This window comes from Acomys russatus, chromosome 1, assembly GCF_903995435.1.
Source record: "Acomys russatus chromosome 1, mAcoRus1.1, whole genome shotgun sequence".
NCBI classification, from domain to species: domain Eukaryota; kingdom Metazoa; phylum Chordata; class Mammalia; order Rodentia; family Muridae; genus Acomys; species Acomys russatus.
This window is the reverse complement of record NC_067137.1, coordinates 77,343,155-77,368,202: the sequence shown is the minus strand read 5'-3', so window position 1 is coordinate 77,368,202 and position 25,048 is coordinate 77,343,155. Positions and strand designations below refer to the sequence as shown.

General features: G+C 37.9%; 1 protein-coding gene across 1 annotated transcript in view; it reads left to right on the top strand.

Annotated features, from left to right (window-relative positions):
* Positions 1–1,024: 1,024 nt before the first annotated feature.
* Mdga2 (MAM domain containing glycosylphosphatidylinositol anchor 2) overlaps positions 1,025–25,048 on the top strand; it is an 800,517-nt gene continuing 776,493 nt past the window's right edge. The window contains exon 1 of the mRNA XM_051146875.1: positions 1,025–2,336. Within this exon, the coding sequence (XP_051002832.1) occupies positions 2,051–2,336 (286 nt within the window). The 5' untranslated portion in view covers positions 1,025–2,050. The remainder of the gene's footprint in view (positions 2,337–25,048) is intronic.

Below are 25,048 nucleotides of genomic sequence, written 5' to 3'. Positions count from 1 at the left end.
GAGGTGAAGTACAGGACAAAAACAGTGTAGGCAGTAAACACTAATTTGAATGAAAAGCATCAACACAACTCAGATGGTCTCAGATATTCCCCGTTATATTTTGGTTTATTAGTTCTACACTTATTCTATTATAAATAAAAAATGCTTTCTCTTTCTGATCATTTCGTAATAGGGAAAATTTTAAGCTCCTCTGAGCTGACCCTATCTCAAAGACAGAACTCTGTTTCATGTAAGAGGGGCTTTTCCAAGTATTTAACTTTATGAGGCCGCATTGCATACAAAACCGACCCTCTTTGAACTCCTGGTGTTCTTCCATCCCCCACAGCCCTCCTCTGTTATGATAACCATATTTCCACTAAATTATGACAGAGATGGAGAAGTATGATGCGCCTTCCAATGCCTTGGCCTGTTCTGCCCTCTAGCCAAGCAGAACGGATCCTGGAAGACCTTGGACGGCAGGAAGGGGATAAGGTGTCCTATAATTACCGCGTGTCTAAGGACATAGCCGGCCCTTCCCTTCCGCGTGCAAACGCCAGCAGCGGCGGGCGGCATCGGAAATGAATTTCGGGCCCTCGCCCCCACGGAGCTAGGGAGAACCAGGGAGGGCCTTGGCAGAGTGAAAAGGATGTTGGAGCCACTACCGCACTGAGCCCCTAGTCTCTGTCAAAGCTGATGAGCACCAGTGCTGACCCTGGTGAGCAGAGCCCATGGAGGCAGAGAAGGCTCAGAGGAAGGCAGGCGAGCCGCGCACTCGGCTTTGACGTCGCCGGGCTGCGGCTAGCAGCCTCGCGCTCTCAGCACGTAGCGCACAACGTGACCACACACTGCCTTCCTCCCCGGCACCCTGGCAGCCTGCGCTCCGCGTCCACCACTTCTCCATCCTCCTCCTCCTCCCTCCTATCGCCTCCGCGGCGCGCAACCCCCAGCATCAATCCAGGGATCCCGGGCAACTGTAGGGCCCCGGGCACTCCTCCGCCCAGCTTGGGCATTTCTGCCGCAACTGCGGCCCGCAGGGCGGCCGCGCAGCTCCGGCTCCCTCAGCAGGCGGCCGCTCCTCCGTTCCGCTCCGGATGCCAGCACTCCGTTAGCCCGGGTAGGGAAAGCCCTTCTGCGGCTCCCGGGTCTAAACTCCCGCCAGTCCTGACCGCCCCCACCCCCTCCACCTGGCGGGGGCGGCGCGGAAGCGAAGAGGACTCTCGATACGGGTGGGCACGCGTGGACAGTGTGCGGATCTGCTCTGCGCTCGGCATCCTCCCTCTCCTGCAAGTGGCGGTGCTCAGACTCTGCTTTCAGCACCGGGGATCAGTACTGCCGCCAGGAGCAACCTCTTCGCTGGCGGGGCGCTCAAGGCTGTTTGGGAGAGCCGTGGAGGTGGCGACAGCGGTTGAGGCTGGTGCCTGGCGAGCTCCAGACGGGCACTCCACTCCCGCCTGGACCCTTTCGTCTTCCTCTCTCCTCCTCCGCTCTCTCCTCCCCATCCCCCGTTTCCCACTCCTCCTCTTCCTCCTCCTCTTCCTCTCCCCGCTCGGCGATGCGAGTCTGTGCCGTGTAACTGGATTGGCGTTGCAATGGCAACTGATGGAATGGGGGAAGGCAAGACAGCAGGGCTGGGGGCTCCGGACTGCGGGCGGACGAGCCGCTGCCGCCGCTTGACGCTCCTCTGGGGACCTTCGGGAGTTACTTTGTAAAGGCGAACCCAGTCGAGGGAGCCTCGCTTCGTGCTCGGGTCAGAGGCCACTTCCTGCTCCCTGGCTGTCCAGCGAGGTTCGCATCGCCTGGCGCCCCCGGGGCTCCTGCCCTCTCCCGCAGCTTGCTCGGAGCCCAGAGCTGCTTCCCCGAAGAACACTTGTCCTCGCAGCTCTGCTTCCCATCACCGCCCCCTGCTCCTCCCCGGCGTCTGCGATTTTCCCAGGCACCCGGTGTGAGTGCGGCTTGCGTGTGAGTGCGTGTATCAGGGTATTGTGTAGTGGGAGTGTGTTCGCGCGTGTGCTTGTGCGTGTGTGTGTGCGCGTGTGTGTGCGTGTGTGTCTGTGTGTGTGCCTGTGTGTGTATGTGCATGAGTGTGGGGTGTGTGGGGCTCCAGCGCTCCACTCGCGGCTGCAGCCAGGGAAGGACAGACGGACGGCGCTTCCTCCGATTGCTAACAGTTCCCGGGCCCCTCGACTCGGCCCGGGCACAAGTGGAGCGCGCCTGGCTGGCCGCTGGCCTCCGAAAGGTCCCACTGCGTCCCCCTTGGGCTGGATATGTTCATGTTCACGTGAAGATGGATTTAGTGTACGGTCTCGTGTGGCTGCTGACAGTCCTCCTGGAGGGGATCTCTGGTCAAGGAGTGTACGGTGAGTGGAAACGCGACGCTATCGTGACCTTGTGATTCCTAGGCAAGATAGGCTGCTGAGCTAAGATGCACGACTCGCGCCTTTCCGGGGCCCCTCCTGGCGTGGCATTTGATTTACACTTCATTTCATTATTGGGAGCTGGAAGGAGGCAGCGAGCGCGCTGCGGATTGGGCTGCGAGCGGTTCCCCTGGCTCCTCGACTGGGGCTCTGAGTTGGGTCGGGCTAACAGTATTGCACTCAGAGGAATGAGTGGCTTTGCACTTGATTTATCCCCGCGGGGGCTTTTGCAGTCTTAGCTTTAATAAGGGTTTGGCGCGGTGTCACTGCCGTGGTTTCTCCTAAAGGGACGCCTGAAATGTGACTCCCACAGCCCAGACCCTTTCACCTCCCCCTGCAGGTGCTCTCTTCATTCCACCTTTTTATCATTAAAAAAAAATCTTTTTCCCGTTTCTGTGAATGTCTACAGGACTTGATTTTCTGGCTCAGGAAGTGTGGTGACAGTTGAGTTGTATTCTGCACTAGCTGTTGCCATGAGCACTGACTTGGGGAGGGGAAATAGCAGGCAAGATTCTCAGTGCCAGACACAATTAAGGGACATGTTTGTGTGAATGGATGAGCAAATGCATGAATGAACTAAAGATGAAGTCCGCGTGTCTCTGCTCCAGGGCAGGACACCAGTTTTTGCAACCAGAACAAAATCTGAGCTCTTCAGAAAAGCCCAGATCCAAGAGGCTTGGGACCTAGGAAGGGTGAGCTTATTAATTGGAAGGCTTTTGAAGTACTCCCAAACAAATCCAGGTTCCTTTGCCTGTCAGCAGTTGGCACTCTTGTGTTTAGTCACTGAACACTCTCTCTCTCTCTCTCTCTCTCTCTCTCTCTCTCTCTCTCTCTCTCTCTCTCTCTCTCTCTCTCTCTCTCTCCTTCTCTCTCTCCTTAGATGAATATAGTGACTCGAAATATCCTTATTTTTTTTGGCACAAGTTGACAATGCCCTAAAAGAAAAAGAACTTTTGTGTTCATAGGCTATATTGCAAGGATAATGCGAAAAGGGAAGGTTTGCAGGATAGAGCATACCAAGACTCTCCCATAACACACACCCTCATGCACTTGGAAAATGTGTGGAAAACTCAGGCTGTTGCATTGCCTTAGACTCTGAGTGGGCTAGCCAGTTCAATAGCTGCCTGGGTATCTGTGGAAATGTCAGCGATTTCCCTTTAGTCTCTAGAACTGCCTGCAGAGTGGTTACTGGTACCAGGGGAATTGAAGTCCTGAAACTCTCTGGGAACCCTGTAGTGTGCAGCTAGTGAGTGAGTCCAGCAGATCTCACTGTGCCTTTTCTTTCTACTCGTGTCTTCCATCCTGAGCAAAGAACAACATAGGTTCTTTGGGGGTGGGAGTGGGGGGGCGGGGCTGGCAAAAGGGGCGGTCCCCAGCTGAGAGCTTTGACTGCTTCTGCTGCCACTCCCTTCCCTGTCTTCTTCATTCTGTTCTAGGCTTGAGGCAAAACCCCTTTACTTTCTTTTACCTCTAAACATCTTCATATCCTTTTTTCCCCTCCGCTCCGTCTTTCCCAAATCAAAGCACCTGGCCTGGCTGCAGTAGAGCCCTCATAAAACATGGTAGGGAGTCTTGGTCTTGGTGAGCTTAAATGCAGGAAAGAGATTCTCAATCTGATTAACTCAGAGCTCTTGCGCTGAGGGGAAGGAGAGAGAGAGAGAGAGAGAGAGAGAGAGAGAGAGAGAGAGAGAGAGAGAGAGAGAGAGAGAGAGAGAGAGAGAGAGAGAGAGAGAGAGAGAGAGAGACAGACAGAGAGAGACAGACAGAGAGAGACAGACAGAGAGAGACAGACAGAGAGAGAAGCTGGGTCCAGCTTCTGCTGGAGAGAAGAGCTGCACCTGAGTCCTTGTCATCTCCTGATCAAGTTTGTCTTTGTTTTTAATTGGCCCTGATATTTCCAGCTGAAAGGAGTTTTTGTTTTGTTTTTAAAAATACATGACATGGAGAGACTGGGAGGAGGGTGGAATGTTGGAATTGTAAGGATTAGAGAGGAAAGGTCCCATTTTTCTGACACTCTCAGTCCTTTGGCATGTCCCCTGTTGGCGAAAAGGTAAGTAGGAATCCATAATTTAAACAAGCCCTTGTCAGGAAGAGAATGTCTCTCCATTATTCAGTGGGTCACTGTGATGAAGACAGTGGCCTTTGTCTTATTTTAATATAGATGTGTCTGTTAGTCACTTACCTAGGAATGCAATTGGCTTTGTATGAAAAATATTAATCAGCTTCCCTAGTGACAATAAATGTCACAGCTATTAGGTGGGTAAAAGAAAAACATTTAAATATCACCTTTTAGATCTATTTTATAGATCACAGGAAGTGATCTTTCAACATGGAAACTCTAGCCATCAATCTAAACATCATCTTGGAACTTGTTAGAATTGCAGAATCAGGAGTAAGGCCTCTCTCAAAAATTCCTTTAGAGGATAGGCAATCCCGGCCCACCTCCTGGTGACTGCCATGAAGTTCACTAAAGCCAGAGAATACTAGCACAGACTAACACCTCATTGTCCTGACACTGTAGATCAAGACCTTTCTTCACGTTAAATAATCTCATTTTATGTTTAAGTATTAATGAAAAAGGGAACAGTTTATATTTAGTTAGTTGGGAAATAATTTTAAAGGAGAAAAGATTCTGTGTAATGCTATGAAATGTTTCGAACCTTTTACACCAAGATCTTCAAAAAAAGGTTGGTTTTAGAATCATGGCAACTTTAAACTTTTTTAAAAGTTTTAAAAGTAGGAACTTGGCTAGTATATAAGTCTGCAATCCTCTAACCTTTTTTTCCATTCATTAGCCTGTACTCACCAGAAGTAAAGTCATCTCCAAGACACACAAAATATTATTTATTGGCATCGTGCTTTTAATAAACTGCTTTTAATATCAAGACGTTTCTGGCTAAAGTGGGTAATGCCTTTCCTCCCCTACTACCTGGTCTAAGAAACCCTGATCATAAAATTCAGATTTTAAGTTCTAGTAAATTGAGATATTTGTTTTAATGTATGGACTATCATGGTGATGAATACTGTCTTCTCACTATATTCAATCATCTTGGCAGTATAACAGTCCAATTTAAAAGTTTTTCTTCCAAAAGTAGGACCTTCCTGACATCAGTCTTGACTATGTTGCTTTGTAAATTAATAGTCCAGTGTCTAACATTTGAATGTGGTGTGACATTTGGTTAAAAGAAACTTGTAAGAACCTGTGTGACCTGCACTGATGGTTCTGATGGAATGCTAAGTGGGAATTGTCTTCCATATTTATTTCATATTTTGAGTCTTACAGTAACATAAATCATTTGTGTACACTTATGAAAAAATGCAGAAAGTTTATTATAAGAGAGTAACATAAGACAAGAATGTGAAATGTTTAGGAGTTTTAATGAGATAGTATTTTAATGAGATAATACCAATTTTGTCTTATTTGTATATCTTTTAATGATTAATGTTCTTAAGTAGCAAATTGTACCACCTTAAATTTTACAAACTCACTTACATAAAACATTACCCCAAATACTGTTAGGAGTTCAGTTTTGTTTCAATTTTCCTTTTGTTCATATGGAATCAAACCCAAAAGGTTGTTAAGTGACCAATGATCTGATGCCTCTTTTTCTGGTATTATTAATTTGGTGCAGTCACTGTATATTGTGCTTGGGTTGTTTATTAGATTCGGCAAGAAGGGTCAGAACGTGAACTCCAACAGTGTTAGGTGATTTCTGAAATACACTAGGCTGGGTGTTCCGAAGCATTTCCTTGCCAAATCATGTTTTGTGGATCATTATTAATAATGATCCAATATAAAGAATTGTATTTACTTGCCAAAAAAGAAAAAAGAAAAGGAAAAAAAAAAAAAAAAAAAAAAAAAAAAAAAAGGAAAAGAATAGGCCCATCGGCACACACTGCATTTTTACTTGGAAAACCATTTCCTTAAATTCCATGAGTGTCAGTAAGCCTTATTATTGCATTAACATAGGGAAATTCCCACTACAAATAAAAATTCATGCTAGGCCCAGATAGTTGTAGTAGAACTAATTCAATTACTCAGTGCCCTGCAACAGTTAAAGCACTGTCTGCTCAAACCTGCCACGATTAAAAGCAGAACGTAGAATATGTTCATCAAACACATGGACTTGACACATTAGCCATCTATATTAACTCATTTCAAGCTATATCAGCAAATCTCACACAGTTTAAACCTGAGGCTGTAGGCCGTAGCTGAACAGAAATGACTCGGTAGAATTGAGAAAGGGGAGATAAGTGAGACAGGAAGGTTCTGGGAGAAATTTCCAACTGTCAGTGGGTTGACGCTGATAAACACGTTGATCCGAAAGGACAAAGCAGGAGTTGAAGGTTGGCCATTCGTTACACCCAGTCCCATGATGGTACCTGCTCACAGCAAAGTTAGTAAGGCATGCTGATTAGGGTTCTGTCCAGAGTGGATAAAGATACTGCCTGCCTTTGGTTGAAACAGTTTAGGATGGCCGCCAGTAGAAGAGGAGATTTCACCCAATGTTGTTAGAGAACTTAACATAAAACCACACTCCATCCAATCAGCTCTGACCTTTCTTCCTAATCTTCATCCATTGTCTGTAGACACTCAGATAAATTCTCTAACAAGGCCAAAGAAAAGTATCTGGGGCACTCTGCTTATTGTGTAAACGTTTGGGGAATGTTGGAGATTATTCGGTGGTTATTGTTAGGCTATTTTGCATGCTTGGCAAACAGGCAGATTGCTTTACACAGTGTCATGTAGGTATGCCATATATATATATATATATACATATATATATATATATACATACACACATACATATACATATATGTATATATATACACACACATATGTATGTATGTATGTATGTCCTCCCTGGATGAGTCTCACAGTTGACTAAGATGTATTTTAGATTGAGCAGGTTCTACACCAAGGCCAAGGTGTCATCTTATAGTAGATAAGTTGATATTGGTGGCAGGGTTCAGAACACTGAGTGTCAGAAGTGAAGACATGGAAGTTAGGTAATTCTGGGAATCCATGACAAAAAAAAGAAAAAAGAAAAAAGAAAAGAAAGAAAAAGAAAAAAAGAGAAGTACTACGAACTCAGTTTTCATCATCATAATTTATTTGCTTAATTTTTTTTTATTATGGCAAGGATTCTTTGTATTGCACAAGTTTTGTGTTGTCCCATAAACTACCTAAAAACTTTTGTGAGAAGCAAGATGAGTAAAAGTGGGATTGGTCTTTTTCCTAAATGTGTTTTTTTAATGTAATTTGGGTAAAGTTTATGGAGATGTAATTATGCCTGTTCCCTGTGGGTTCAGCTTGTGTCTGATTTAGAAAGTGGTGGGAAGTCTTGGGCTGCCCTCTGCATAGCAAGGTGATTCATCACCCACAAACACTGGCCTGGCCCTCATCCCTCTGAAAGAGTACCATAAGAATGGTGCTCAAGTACTGTAATCTCCAAAGGAAGCTGCAAACAAGGACACATATAAACTCTGTTCTGCAATTGACCTGCAGAACTGTGCTCTTCAGCAACTTAGGGTATACTATTGGCATGGAGTAAAGCTGAGGGTTTTTCCTTCTTGTTCCCATTGGTTGGTATTTTGGAAGCATATTCAACATATTCTATTGAACACATTCCAGGCAAAGTTATGTGAACATCTTCACGCATGACAATTGCCATTAACTGAATGTTCTCACAAATGAAATGTCATGCCTTTGCTTCAATGACTGTCAATGTAAATATATCACTTAGAGTAAACTGAATAAATTATTATATTCATAGAAATCTGTACACTTTCATTTTCAAATCTAACTTAAAAACTTTTGTCTGTGTAAATTAATAAAATTGTGAGAAGAGACTATATAGGACACATCATGTCAGGTACCTAGATATGCTAGGCCATTGGTGACATTTTATTTTTACCAGTTTATGCCTATTCATTGAGTAGACATTTTTGATAAAATTTACTAAAACCTCTCATGCTTCATGAGCAGTTCTTTGGGATTTTTATTCTGGTTTAATTCCATTTTCTCTTCTACCCTTCTACTGATCGTGTGTAAACTTTTGAATATTGCTTTTTTCTACTTTTCCAACACATAGAGCCATGTCTTAACTTAGTTTTAAAACATTTAATTTTCTTTCTCATTGATGTCACTTATTCATGATTACTTATATTTTACTGTACAGACCATATATTCTCCAGGAGTCATCAATCACAGAATATAATTTCAATTGCTAGAAACATACTTTTTGCTATCATATGTTTACTTTTGACTTTTAAATAGATGCTATGGTAGAATGAAATGTGTTAAAATTTTTTCATATGATGTATTCTTCCTATCTGTAATTGTCCCACCTCTACAGTTTTGATCAAAGAATTAAATATTTCTTGCTGCTAATGATCAAATCTATAATAAGGAATGATATTTGCTAAGGGGGTCACAGTAATGGTATGTTAACTTTTCATCAAAGAGAAAGCTTATTAGCTTTATCTTTGTAAACAGAACTAGGGATGCACAAGTATGTGAGGGATTTGGGGGAAGGTGAAATTTGTGTATGTGAAAAAAGATGTGATTGTTTCTCCCTTAGGTTCTGCAGAGATTTGACAGCTTATAGGCAGCTGATATCTGAAATAAATGAGTAGGAAACAAAGGGTGTAGGAAAAATGTATCTGGACTTTAAAACCATTTTTTTTTTTTAAATTCTGAAGTAACTAGAGTTTTGCTCAGGTGTATCAGAGAAGGGGAAAAAGAAAATTGCCTATTGTTTGGCTGGCTGAAAGACATGTTCAGGGAATTAATTAATTAATTGGTTGCCTGAAAAGAAGGGTGGGCAAAGAAGAGAAGTGGTGGCATCTCAGGAGTTTCTTGTTATTCTAATGATTAATTGTGTGATTTGGGACATAAGGAAAGGAAGGCTGATCATATGCACCTGCACCTTCCCTCTGTTACATCTGACTGTACTTGTGAATGGTGTCCATGCTGTCCCGTGGGTAGATGTCAGAAGGACGGAGCTATGATGTGCATTCTAAGAAGCACAGACGCTGCTTCAAGAAGGTGCTACATAGCTAAGTCGGTGGACTAGAAACCCTGTAGGTATTTAGGATAAGTAAAAAGTAAGTGCAGTTGATAAATCAACACAAATGCTATTTATACTTGATGTAGTAATGTGATAAAGATCATAAACCCATAGAGGTTGCAAGTTTATGGAGGGTATAAAACCATGGAAACACAAAATAAGTCTGTGAGAAATGCATTAATGTTTTGCTTAGGACATTATAGAGTAATTATAGAGAGTTGCTGGTGTGGTTAGAGGAAACTGAAGGGTCGTCTATCAAGGGTTGCACCTTGACAATAAGTTGGCATGGTGTAGGTAAAGAGGGAGGGAAGAACAATGCTGCATGAATTTCAACTGGACAGAAAGTGACACAGAAAGAAAAGTAAATGGATATGTGACGAATCTCAAGTAATTTCTTCAAAGTTGGCTCAGTTAGAATGAGGTATCTGTCCTCTACGGCAATGTCATCATCATCCAAATATCGGATCATAATCTGTGAAGTAAGTTTTTTGGGTGCTATACTGAAAATTGTTCAGATACGTTGTTACAACCAGGATTTACAGTTGGACTTTGTAAAAGCAGCTCAACTGTTTTTCACACAGTAGGGGAGTTATAGCTCATTTCCTTTGGGACAGTGAGCTCTTGCCCAATATTGGTACATTTGGGAAACTTAAAACTTACGCCCAATTCCTTCTGGAGTTAGAGTGAAAACAACCTTTCAAAGACCCTTTAAAATGTTGAAGAAAAGTGCTGTTCAAAAACAGCAGAGCATGAGCCCAGAAAGATCTAGAACATCATGTTCCTTCACATGGAGGCACTAAGGTGAATGCATTGGTGAGATGCGGTGTGCTTCCACTACAGTGCATTTCTATTCAGGTCAATCTGCTGTGGGAAACAGCCAGGCCAAGGCTTCACTGTTCACTCTAAGTATCACCTCATTTTTCATAGGAAACTCGAGTAGAGGTCAGTGTGCAGATGACATGTAATTACAGCCAAAGATTGGAATTGTGGATTCATTTTCTTATTCATGGAAGAAAAAGGAGCAAATGCGAAGAGTTTCCCTCCTTGGAAATAGACTTGCCAATTCTCTAGCAGTAGAAACATATCTGCTAAGTGGTTTTTTTTTAGGAAATAAGAGACAGGAAGTAACAAAGACCAAATAACAATTGCTTTTTTCTTCATAAACTAATTTAATGTGTCAATCCGTCCTAAAATGTCTCTTTTTGTGATTATGGGTAAATTTATTCTTATATAAGTAAATATGTGTTGAAATACACACAGAAGTCATTTTTTTGTATCATTGGAAAATAAATTTTTTCTTATCTTTTTTTGCTAAGATTAATTAAAAAGATGCAGTATAAACACGATCAAGTTGAATGAGATGAATATTTTCAATGTGATGTAAAAATATTTAATTCTTATTTTAAAGATTAAAAGTGGTAATAAGAAAAAATTTCAAGAAACATCTGATTTTGATTTTGAAATGACCAATATTTTATAGCCGGGCGTGGTGGCACATTTAGTTCTAGCACTCTGGAGGCAGAGGCAGGCAGATCGCTGTGAATTCGAGGACAGCCTTGTCTATAAAGCCAGTCCAGGATGGCCAAGATAACATAGAGAAACCCTGTCTCGACAAAGAAAAAGGAGACCAATATTGATTGCTTCCCTAGATGCTCACCCAGTCGTTTATAATTCTATAATCTGTATTTAACCAAAATTCTGATATTGTTTATACTTTATCTTTATAACATCCATATATCAAGGAAGTGCTTTTAGTCACCATGCATGAAATAAACATACATATACATATATGGATATAACAGCAATTAATGATAAAAGAGAAGAAGAAATTGATAGAGAGTAAAGAGGGCTTTATGTCGGGTATTGAGGGAGGAAAAGGAGGGAGAATTTATGTAATTATATTAAAATATCAAAAGGGAAAATAATTTAAAATTACCTTTTGCAAATATGCAGCTTCTAAATTTTTCAGATGATGCTTAGAACCCTTATTTATATTCTTAAAGTTAATTAGGTGCATACATCTGAGGTTACCCATCTGAGCACTAGAGTACAACACATTTACTGGTTGGGACAAATTTACTTAGGATTTACTGAAAACACCACAATGTTCTTACTTGTGAGGAATGCCCTCACTGTATGAAATGAACAATGTTGAATTTGCATTAACGATTGAACATATTTATAGAGTAAGGTTGAGATATGAAGAGACACAAATGTCAGGTCATTTTGGAGTTCATTGTCCATCATCTCTTGGATCTCAGTGTGTGAATTTATCAAGAAGTGGTGTGATTAATTTCTTTTAATCTTACTTTGTGTTTGTGCCTTTCTGTATATACTTATTTGCATAATTATTCTTTTTTCTTTCCATTTGAGACTTCAATTTTTATTTAAAAATTGTTTACTTTGCATGCATGTATATATGTGTGTATGTGTGTATATATGTATGTATGTATGTATGTATGTATGTATGTATTGTCTGTATATGGATGTCAGATGAAAACTTGCAGAAGTTTCTTCTCTCCTTTCACCATGGAGGCTCCAGTGGCCAAACTCAGGTTATTGGGTTTGCTGGCATGGACTCTTACCCACCTAGCTACTATACTCCCATTTGTCTATTTTGACAGAAATGATATATTCATTGTAGAGGCTTTTTTTCTGTTTAGCACACAGTTAATTAGAACACAGTCTTTAGTTAATATAGTTTTTCCTCTGTGCAGACTCACCTAAACACATATGTCTAAATAGAGCTGGAGTTATGGAAATAGCATCCTACGTCGGGAACATCCAATACTCAACTGTTAAGTAAATAATGACACAAGGACAGTAGAGACAGGTCCCTTCCTAAGACAAGAACCGTTCATGCTGGGCAGCAGCCTGAGTAGCCTTGTAACTCAGGATAGATACTCTCTGATGGATTTCTGTGTCTCCTCATCTCATTCTTCCAGCCGCTGGAGATGGCGTCAAAAGACACTTTCCCCCTGTTCACTGTGGCATTGGTCTTGAACTCTTTTATCATTACATTATTTTTGATAATGTTTCAAAAAGCATTTTCCTACCATCTTTGAACCTCGCTTGCTAATGTCTTAATGCTCTGAGATTACTTATCAGAAAAAGACTTTGAAATCCTTATGTTTAACCTCTCCAGGTTCAGAGAACTGAAAAAGATGTACACAAAACCCATGTATATTTCTGTATATAGTACGCATGAATATTTCCCAAGGTAGATTCATTAACATAATTCATAAATATAACTGTACATAAGATAATTCATAGACATTTGCATTATTATCTTTCCCTTCTTTAGTTGTCACACTAGAAATAGTTCTCAGTTGCATAGCATCATGCCCTTACAACCTGTTGTATCTTTAGAAATAAATGAGCACTTGAGACCCAGCCTCACTTAGACGCTCAGAAGACACTCTTTGTTCTTCTATTAGTCAGGGCTTTATAATTCTTTTTTTATGTTTCTGTGAGTTTACAGTTTACCAAAGTTTTCTGCAATCAAATGTAGACCGACAAAAACACATTTACAAAACAAACTTTAGCAATTTAAGTTATTTTCCATGTGTTATTGAAGCTAATTTAACATAGAATATGCAGTTTTTTAAAAATAAAGGCATTGCTATATAAAAAACGGTGCTAATTGCCACATTCTAAATTAGAATCTTTATAAAAATTTTATACCATACTCTGGTTTTTGAATGAGAAATATTTGGAAGCTTAAATTCAAACTGTTTTAATTACTACCGAATAGTTTTAGTGACAAAACTTAGAGTGCAATATGACATGTGTATGAACTATGAATTATGAAATTTATTGTCTGGTACATTAATGCTTATGCTTCTCATGATAAAATATGAAAATCTCAAATAATATATAAAATACAACTTGAGTGCTAATTTTCAGACTGATCAACACACATACATAAACACACATGCCACCAATTCTTCCTAGCATAAAAGTTTTATTCTTAGATTTGAAAGATGTGATGTTTTTGAAAAAATATTTTTGAGTATTGGCATGCATATACTGAGGGATGTTTCTTGTATGGTTTATTTTTGGACATATAGGGTATTTAAACATATTCATAATTAGTAAGTACAGTACAGTAATGTATAAAAATGAAGACATGCCTCTACTATGCATTTTACAGAAGTTCTCTTCCTCTATGTAAAGCAGTTGTATGTGGTTATACAATATCTCCACTGTCAGGTGTACAGCTTTGTTTTCCCTGGGGCTGATGAACAATCACTGGCCTTGGAAAGATTGATAGTTAAATGTCATATTTGGTCTGATTTTGTCTTGAGTTCCCTCTGGGTACGGCTGCAATGTTTTTCTACACAGACTTAATTGAAGAGACTATATCAGCAGATTTCTTTTCTTGAAAATCTTGTTGTGCCGAGGAAAAAGACTGAGCACAAGCTCTGTCCTCCCCTTAGCTAAATGAATTCCTCAACTCTCAAAGCTTACAAATTAGGGCAGCTTAGTGATTTGTTTTAGGTGTTAAGCCACAGCATTGCCACTATAAATGTCATTTTTCCTACACTTATGAATGCAGTTATTGTGTCATGTAGTATAACCCTGTGCCATTTTGACTGTTGTGTGATTGATACAGAAACTGCCTCGATGGGAAACCGTTCCTAGTGAGAACAGGAAAGGTATTATGTTCAGCTGTCCTGCCATGCATTTCTAAGCAGCTGATGTTTTCTTTAACTCATAATTACCCGTAACTTTTCACAGGCGATTAAGTCACTCAGAACTTTAACTCTTATTTCTCTCTACAAGAGAAGTGCCCTGAAATTAATTGTACAGCCATAGCTTACACTTGAAGATAATCTGTTGTCTAGTATAACCTGTTGTCCAGTCTAGCAAGTTCATAGTGTACTTCAAAGCCAGATCTCTTTAATAGTAATAATAAAAAACAGACATGGAGTAATGTTGCCTTTGAGAATTCCTTCTCAACAGTGTCTGTTTAGCACTTTATCCAACGCTTGAAAGGAGTGGCATAGGATGTTTTATGTACACTGATTACTGTGATTATATTGTCAAGTCCTGTGGACCGCCATTATTTTGTAAACACATACTTCACATTAAAATGCACGCCTATGTGAAAGAATAGAGTTAAGAAAAATGAGCCCAATGCAAATTCTGAAGAGATTTCCTACATTTGAGAGTTCTTATAGGACACTACTTAGTCTTTGTATGTCTTGATTTCCTTTAAGTTTATGCACCTCACAAGATCTTAGATTCATGCTCTATTTTGGGTGAAGTTGAACAAATGACTTTATCATTGAAGTTTAACATTAGTCAAGTGCATCTAAGATATGATTTTCCTGTATCTGAATATTAAGCTATTATTAATTACCAAATAAACAAAGGAAATGTCTATAAAAGATGAAATAGTTGTAAGCAAATAAAAGACCAACTATCTTATGTATCTGGATAATGGGATTTCTATGTACAAAACTAAAGCCTAGGTTTTCTTAAAGATTGTTCTTAAATTTATCCAAAATAATTCAGTGGCTTAAATATTGAGTTCTTGTTATTCATGTTTCATACGGTCATCTTCCCAGAAAATATTATAGCATTATAGAGCTTTCACAGCGTAGGGTAAGGCAGAGGACAGAGTTTATGTATCATGTGGTTGCTTCCTCAGGGAGTATTTATATATAGGTAATTATAAGAAAAATGTAGGAAAGAATCTTTTAAAGGAAAGAGAGCCTGAACTGCGAAAATGGAGAAAGATGATCCAGGGCCAGTTTCAAAGCGTTTTATGTTTGGTATGGCCAGGATTCTCTGAAGTTAGCAGTGACTTTCAGATATGTACCCAGTAAATGAAGGACCCCTGTACCATTCGTGCCGTGCCGATCACAGCTACAGGCTACTTTGAGAAAAGGGCAGTGTTACAATGTTGAAAGCAACTCCAGGGAGAATGCCAGCTGTGAGTACTCAGCAGGTAAGGCTCCGCATGATGTACCCCCATGCATGCACTGGTCACACTGTATGTTACTTATATGCCCAGTCTCCTTTTACTTGTTCCCAGACTCAAATATACCATTTTCATGCAACAATGACAGATCACTGTAGAACCTGCTTGATCTCTCTCACGAATCATCGGCTGACCACTCTTAGCTTATAATAACTACTTTTGACATCACATTCTCTTAGCAGCTTCTTTTCAGGCACTTTGTGTAAACAAAGCCCCAGTTGCAAGCCGTCAACTGCTTTTAAATGATTTGTAGTTCTAGAAAATGGCTTGGACTTATTTAGAACCGTTCAGTGGTTTTAGTTTGGGATTTTTGTACAAGGGCTTGCCTTGAACTCTATGAGGTGTATTTGCCTTCAGATCATTTACTGAAGATATTTTCCATGTCACAGGCTTTGTGTATGTGATGAAAGTAGTAGATTCCTTCAAGGAATCTTGTCCTTTATATAAAGTATTTGATGGACATGAGCCTCAGTGTACAACAGCATCTTTCTGTGGTGTTCAGTAAATAGGACGGGCATGTTATTTTATGAACCCACTTAAACCTGTTGGAGATTGTGCTGCCTTCTTATTGATTGACAGCATAAGATGTAACAACTTGTTCTTTCTTTTGGAAAGTTTTTTTTTATATGACCTAGTCTTGCACTGTTATATCTTGTGTTTTGCTTCCCTTATCATGGCTTCCAAAATGTCTTTATCTAATCCACATTATCCATATAAGAGAGTATAATATTCTTGATAATATCTAGTGGCTATAGTACATATTCTGTCATAATACATTATTATATAGGAGACAAAAAGAATATATTAAAGGCTTGGGTCTGGATAGGGGGTGTGTGCTGTTGCTGTTGGTTTTTCACCATGGGAATGAGTGACCATGATTTTTCTCTATAGGTGTGGATGAAAATGATTTCTTAGATAGATTTCCATTTATCATTAATTAAAGTTGTGTTAATCTACCATTTAAATGGTAACAAAGCAACCTAAATACCTATGATTAAAACTCCTACTGTTTGACATTTTAAGAATTCATTTGGTTATTCTACTAATAAAATGAGCAACAAAGTGCTTCTTGAGGTCATTAAAGGTGAGGCTATTGGCCCTTTGAATAAAATACTGACTTTCATTTGCTTGTTGAAGATGGAAGATTATTCTGTAGGTCTGAGGTTTTTTAAGACCTTATCTAGCTATTTTACCTTATCTATCTATAGAATCATATGTATCTGTTAAACCTAGGATGTACATTCTTGTGATTAAAAAATAGGCTAGTAATTGACATGACCATTATTTGATCAACTAACAATTAACTTGTATTACTTAATTACCCTAAATAACCTGTAATAGCAGTTTCAAAGTATTAGAAGTAAACCTTATAATGTAATTGGGTTTTATAGGTACAATACTTCTTATTACAGTATAGTATATATAGTTTGTGTGTGAAGAATAATCTTAAATTTGAATTCTAAACAAATGTAGCAAAATTAAACTTATTTTTCACCAATACAAAAAATTCCATACCAATGGATTTCATAGAGTTTTGAGTGACTGTTCAGGCAGCAAACCGTTTCTATCATTTTTTCATTTTGGAAGGTGCTTCTTTACTCAGGTAATTAAATTTATTCCTTCTCAAATCTCTAATGGGGTTGAAGACCAGATAGGTTAGTTTTAGAGTTAAGCTTAGTTATTTAGGTATTAAGATGTTTCTATATCTAGATAGATGTTTTAAGTTGATAGAGATAAGATATGATAGATATTGATTTACATTAAGAGTTTTAGACTCACCAAGATAGGAAAGATGTTTTTTTCAAGGTTGCCAAATACAAATAGCCAAAATAGTACGAATGTAACATTTGTATAATTCCTGATTGTTTTGTGGTTCTTATTTCTATACGTAGTTTATTGGATAAATGGGTAATAATATAAATGTATATATAAAAATGAAAAATAATAAGAATAATAGTAAAAAAAAAAAGAGCTGGTGGGAGAAAATGGAAGAATAATTAAATAATTAAGTAAATAAGATAAGTGATTCCACCAGGCTACCACTTTTATTCTGTAGCTTCTTACAATAATTCTTCAGCATTATTTGATAGCTTAGCACCTCAGAATGATTTTTGTCATTTAGAAAACCCAAATTTCCCATTGCTCTTACAGACCCCAGGTCTGTGCACATATCTCTTGCTGTCACAGCCAGAACAATATAAAGGCCCTTGTCATGAATTCAGACATAGTCAGTTGGGAAAGAGGAAAACCATGGGAGGACAAACAGGAATATAAATGATTGAAAACAAAATAGATGACTTTTGAAGAAAGCAGTTCAACTGGTACATTGATCATAAACTTTGAATCACTGAAGTAGTGAGAAAAAGGCTTTTTAAAAGATGCATTAGTGATCATGGTATTTTTGTTCTGGCAACTTTATCAAAGTAACATAACATAAGAGACAATAATTTCAATTGATTTTAATAGCACAAATATATCTCCTTTTTAGGGATAACATACATTCTGATTTCCAACACTCACATTTACTATATGTCCAGCCATCTACATCTCCCCAGGTGAGATCTTACTGTGATGCAGGAGACTTTCAGTTGAATCAACATTTCTCCAAAGCTCTCGTTTCATGATTATGCTCTGCATCTGATCCTCGGGAACCTTCCTTATTTTTTGCAGAGTTGAGACTATTTCCATTTTATTGATGAGAAAACTTTGTGCCCAAAGTAAATCACTTTAAACGCATGGTTGTGTAGTTTTCTATTGCTACGGCATCGAATTGCCACAAACTTAGACATTTAAGGATAGACTACGTCTTCCTGATATATAAATTCGAAGACTGAGGTGCGTCTCCCAGGCCTAAAATCAAGGACTTAGTGGAGGTTCTTATATCCCAGAGGCTGTAAGCGAGAGTTAGATTCTTACCTTCCTCATCTCTGAAGTCTTCCTATCTGCCTTGTATCATGGCTTCTCCTCTTTCCATCTCCAATGGTAGCACATTGCTTCTCTGTGATTATCGTTCACAGTCATATTTGGACTCTCTTCTTCTTCCTTCTTTCACTTTCAAGGACCCTAAAGAATATTTTGAAGTTGCCCTGATAACCCATGATGATATAATTTAAATCATGCTGATTAGCAACCCTAATGACATGAGCAGTCTTAATTTCTCTTTACCAAGCAGTCTAGAGTATTCACCCTTTCCATGGATTAAGATGTATTCAGAGGAATACATTGAGTATATACATGCAGTTTTTCAAATATTTGAGAACATTCAGGAAATAGCCATCTAAAATTGTTCTCCTCATAATTATTAGCTTGTCAAACAGCTGCTATATTGCATGCATTTGCTTCTGGTGTGTTATTCCAGTTCCCAAAGGAAAGACAGGAAAGCGTGATGTTCAAGGAGGCTCAGTCATAGACTACAGCAAAAATTTACCAGAAACCATTATGTTGTTGATGAATAAAGTCTACTTTTCTGGGCAACTCATTGGTAATTGTCTTGTTATTGTGTCTTGAGTTTATTTTTATATAAAAGAGTATTTTTGTACTTTAGAGAATTAACTATATATTTTAAATTAAACACTGTTAAGGTTTAATTCTATTGTTTTCAGATTCTCAGTGTACACTGAGGCCTATTTGGACAGCACTGAGATCCACATGGCCTCCGAATAGCACTAATATCCATGTGGCTCCAGGATAACACTCATGACCACATGGTTCCAGGATTGTATTCACACCCACGTGGCTCCAGGATTGCACTCATATCCATGTGGCTCCAGTACTGCACTCATGCCAGTGTGTCTCCAGGATAACACTCATGCCCATGTGGTAGCTCCAGGAGAGCACTCATGCCCATGTGTCTCCAGGAGAGCACTCATATCATTGTGTCTCCCGGAGAGCACTCATGCTCAGGTGACTCCAAGATTGCACTCATACTCATTTGCCCACTTGGATCCAGGATAACATTCGTGTCCGTGTGGCTCATAATCCCACAATTCCATTGTTTGTTGAAAATTAAGGGGATTAAAATGGAGAGATAAGGACAATCATAGTTTATCTGCTCTTTAGCCTTAACCTAGAATCTGGCTCAGATTTCTTGTTACTTCTTTGTGATATGTGGTAATATTCATATCCACATATGCTAGGTCTAATTATATGTTGAAGTCATTATTTTTGAGTATGAACTATGTACCATAGTAACTTTTAATTCTTATGAAAAAATGAAAAGTCATATATTATCTTTAATTACCAATTGCTAGGGAATATATGCATACATATTCATGAGAGAGAGAGAGAGAGAGAGAGAGAGAGAGAGAGAGAGAGAGAGAGAGAGAGTCAAAGACAGAGACACACACAGAGAGCAAAACTGGAAAAATCCCTATAAATTTAGAGTGTGAAGGAATTAAAAGATTATATTTTCTTATCCAACATTTATTTATCTAGATTATGAATATTTTACAGCTTTCATTTTCTCTCAGCATATATAGATATATATTGTTTGGTCTTTTTTAATGTTATTTATGGGTTTGTAGCATGTGAACAGAGGTTTAATTATACTAAATAGCATAAAAATTATGTGTTGAATTAGTTAATTTTGAAGAAAAAAGGAGACATACACTCTGTGATTTTTTTCACCATTGATGTTAGTCTCATTAAAAGAAAATGTAAGAACATTTTTGTGTTATCAGATACTTTTATTGCTTCTGTTGTATGTATATTAAAAGTTCAGGTTTCTTTGTGAATAATTTATGAGAGCTATATAAAATTTTGTTCTCAGGAATAATTGATGAGAAGGATATTGGCTGCATTTAGCTTTTCTGTAAATAAGCTTCCTTATCCAATAGCATTTGAGATTTTCTCACAGTTCTTTATGGTAAAGGAAAACCATAATACCTTCTAACAGAGAAATCTATTTATTAGATGATTCTTTATTGCTTTTGCTTTTCTCCTTAATAACCAGAAAATAAAGATTCCCCAGAGTTCTATCTTTCCCTTTCTTATTTCTCTTAGATCAGTAGTTCCCAGCCTTTTCTATGCTCTGACCCTTTGGTACAGTTTCTAACGTTGTGGAGACCTCCAACTATAAAATTATTATTTTTTACATCGTAACTACAATGTTGCTACTGTTTTAAGTTGTAATGTAAATATATTTTGAAGATAGAGGCTTGCCAAAGGGGTCACAACCCATGGGTTGAGAGCTGTTGTCACAGATCCTCTAAATGCTATATCTGTCTGATGCATTCAAACTTATGCAACATATAAAGTTCCTTTTCTGCTCTACTTTCCCACTGTCCTTTTCTACCATTACCCTCTCGTTAATAACCCCTCTTCTAAGACTGCTTTAATTATTTCACATGATTTTTCTCTACTTGCATCAATTATCTTCTAAAGGGCTTGATTCATTTTCTTTTATGGCTGAAAAAATCCTTACCTTCTATGGATACTACATTTTTCTTATCCATTCGTCTGCTGTTGGGCATTTCGGTTATTTCCACAACTTGGATGTCATGATTAATGTGATAATAAATGTTGGTTAGCAAGCATCTTTATATTCTTAGTATGTATAACTCTCACATTCCTAACTATGTGCTCAACATAATCCAAATTAATATTTAAAAACCAAACTCTTGATTTTTATACAGTACCTTTGCTTCATATGAAAACCATCCACCTTATATATTCACTCACCTGTAATACTTGCTTGGTTGACATTATACTTTCTTTTTATGCAGATAAGCCAAATAATCATTTTTATTATAGATTCGGCTTCAAAATTGTCATCAGGTGTACCGTTATTACCACCGTGATTCATTCCATATATCTCTCTATGGCTATAGTAGTTTTCTAATAGGTATTCATACCTCCTGTTTGAATGACCTTCCAACTACTGCATATGTCAAGCCAAATAACTACAAAATAGTTTCTGTCATTTCGTTGTTACTTGTAAAAAGAAAAACAAAACAAATGAACAAAAACTATTCATCGGTTCCCTTTTACTCTGAAGATAACGGCAAAATTTTACTATCATTTCTATACATCAAAGTTTGGCCTCTTTTTGCTGCTGTTTCATATTGGATTGTGTTCCTTCTATTTAAGCATTGCTGATAGAGATGCAAAGGCTTTTGCTCCATTCCATAAAAGCCGTAGGCTCTTTCCTCTGTTAGGTTCAGCACATGCTTATCTGTTGCTCTGAACTATTTTACCCCAGGTTTTTCCTGGTTCTCCAGAAGAAATGAACCAATGAATGAAGTGTGCCACTCTATGTGTGTGTGTGTTTGTGTGTATGTGTGTGTATATATGTATACTCATGTGCATATGTACACAAAAATGAACCATTTCATGTAAGTATGGTAGCTGACTAATTCCAAGATCTCCAGTTGTAAGTGGGAGGTGAACGTGTGGCTTACAGTAGACAGATCTCTGGCGTGAGACTCCCAGAAATATATGGTGATTAAAGATGCTTAAATTTGAATTTGTATATAAGAATAACAGTAAAGTTCTACCTCAAAGACATATAAGCAAGTGGTATTCTGGCCTATTTTGGGGGGAAACCAGTCTTTTGTCCTGTTCAGCTGATTGCATGAGGCTTATTCATATCCAAACTCATGGGCTAAATTTGCTGAATTTTTAAAAATATAAGTGTAATTCAAATGAAACTCAAAAATGTCTTAAAATGAAGCTTAACCAAACATATGGATATCTTGCTACTTTATCAATTTACATATTGCAATTAAATATCAAATTTCCTTTTCTTTTTCTAGAATTTTCAACTTAATTCATCTGATTTTTTTAGTAACTCATTAAAGATAAAAGGTTTTCATAGTTACCTGATTTAACTTTACATCCACTGTGAATTCTCTCATATTATAACATAACTTATCCGTAAGTGCTCTTCATAGTATTTTGTGTGTGTGTGTGTGTGTGTGTGTGTGTGTGTGTGTGTGTTTTCTGCTAAATTGTATGTTATACCCTCTCTCTCTGTCTTGCCTTAGTCATTCTGGATGTTTACAGCACAGAGAACCTAGCCCGACACAACACACTCGTTTTGCATTTACTGGAACAGAAAATGACTGGGTAGATACCGAAGTAATTTTTTTTAGTTTGCCTGTCAATAACCCATTTTATTATTTTTGTACTAGCAATTAAACCCAAGACTATGAGGGCTAATATAACACTGAGATGTATTTCTTCACCTTTTGTTTGAAGATAGGGTCTGACCCTTCAAATTGTGATCTTTTGGCCTCAGTCTTCCAAATAGCTGGAATTACTGGCTTTTTTCATTATCTCTGAATCTTCAGTAATGTTTGAAGTCATTATTAAAGCCTCAAAATAAGCCGACAATAGAAATTGTAATTTAAAAGTTCTTTCCTTATCCTTTTAGAAGATCAAGTTACATAATGTGTCTTTTGACATAAGTCCAATTGAGCTCATAATTTTGAAAAGTAGTGATTGGATATTCAATGTGCACAAACATTTTATATGATTGATTTTAAGCATTTGTAATATATTAATAACCCTAAATAAGCAAATGCTCTAGCTATATGTAAATTCAGAGACCATAAACTGTCATTTACAGTTTCAATTGATTAATATGATATGATATTAATATGCTTTGAGGTAAAACTATTAGCTTTGAGCCATTTTTATCTACATTCTTAAGAGTGTGTATAGAATATAGTTCAATAAAGAAGTATTGGCTATAGAAAGAGATCATAATATTAGGTCATATTCTAATATTTATTTTAGGTCTCATTTCACTGTGGCCAAAATAAAGTTATGATTTTTTTCTTCTGAGTATACAATCATTATATTTGTCTCATTTGTCTAGAGAATACTTCCTTCTACCTTCCATTTTTTGACCACCATAGGTTTTACACTGTCTTTTCAGACCACTCATGTGCCAGTCTTTGAAGCTGAGCTTTTCTTGTACTTTAGTGCCTCATGGTTTAGCAGCTAATTGCTCTTTATTTATTTTTTAGGTACAATTGTTCATTGAGGAAATCATCATGAGACATTATGTACACAGCACTCAATTCTCTAGACACTTAAGAAAACATTTGAAGAATTATAACAATGGTCTTTGTCTTCATATAACATATATTGTCGTTATTTAGTGTGAATGTTCTTCTATATATCAGGTATTTTGTTTAATAAATTCTCAAACTATTACTTCAATAGCATACCAAAATTCACAGAGGAAAAGGCTGGGCCTGACCCATATTGTATAATATGTAAGTAGGTAAAACTGTGAAACAAGTAAAATCCAGATTAGGATCCAGAAATATCTTGTCTCTACAGTGTGTCTTCAAGGCTGTTTTGCAGTGGAATACTGCACATCTTGGAGGGAGAAACACATGCAATACAGGAGTCAGTATTTGAAAATACAATGTAAGTGATTACTCAGAGTTGATTGTTTTTATTCTTCTGCATTTATAGGAACGTTTCTGTGACAATCATTTATTATAGTATTGAAGAACAAACAAGAGGAAGACAATGATATTACGGTGTTTGTAGCTGTGTTTGATAGCATTTCACACTTAGTGTTCCAAGGGATCAAAGCAACTAAGAAGCGTTATGTTTGGGACACAAAAAGACCACCCTTTCCACCCCAACATAACTAGTCTACTGCATGTAGCAAATAAATTAAATTAAGTGCAAAATTGGCTGGTGTGGTTGCTTTGTCCACAGGAGAACACCAACATTGCTTGTACCTTTTCATTTGTAAAGTTGTTTCTCTATAGAAACAAGTTTCAATCATTTAAGATGAAAAATTTTATGATCTCCACTCTCTGAGCCTAATGGTAAAGTTGAGTTACATTTTAAAAGAACTATGATTTTCTTACATTATTAGCTTGTATTTAATAGTGATATGTATTACTGTGGATACAGGCATCCCTAAAATGGCATTACAGAGATGCATACTATGCAAAAATGTAATAATTCTTTTGAAGTAGGCCATATACATAACTCCTGATATGTAATGCAGTTAATAGAAGATCTTTGAATAAAATTGTATAAGGTGTGACTCCAGAATGTATGCACACACTTAAAATATCTTTGTTAATAAAAAGCTTGGAGTAAAAATAAATAAATATGTGAGGCTCTCTTTTTATAGCCACTCACACAAAGCAAAAACTAATGAACAAACTATTAAAAAGAAGAAAATGGAGAAAATAAAGAAAAAGCAAAAAGAAAATACTTCTGACTTATATATAGTTTGACAGTGAATAAAATTTGTATGTTCATTTGATATATTAGAACAGTGGAGCTGGTAATTGGTATAAACACTATTTTCCATAGTCAATGTTCTTCTGAGAGGACAAATGCTTTATCAATCAAGTAGTGCTTCAATGCTTCTTTATATCACAATGCAGTGGAATGTTCTAAAGCACTGGCCAAATGAGTACAGGATATTTAAGTGTTATATGTAGCTCTCTGGACACAGAACATGTGGAATGAGAGAGCAAGTCAATGTTATATTTAAATTCAGATCTCCAAACACAGTTTACTAAGAGTTTCTATGATCAGAGTTTATTCCTAAATCCAAAATGTCACTATATATATTTTTGGGCATGTGTCAGAATCTGTGCATTTAACAATAA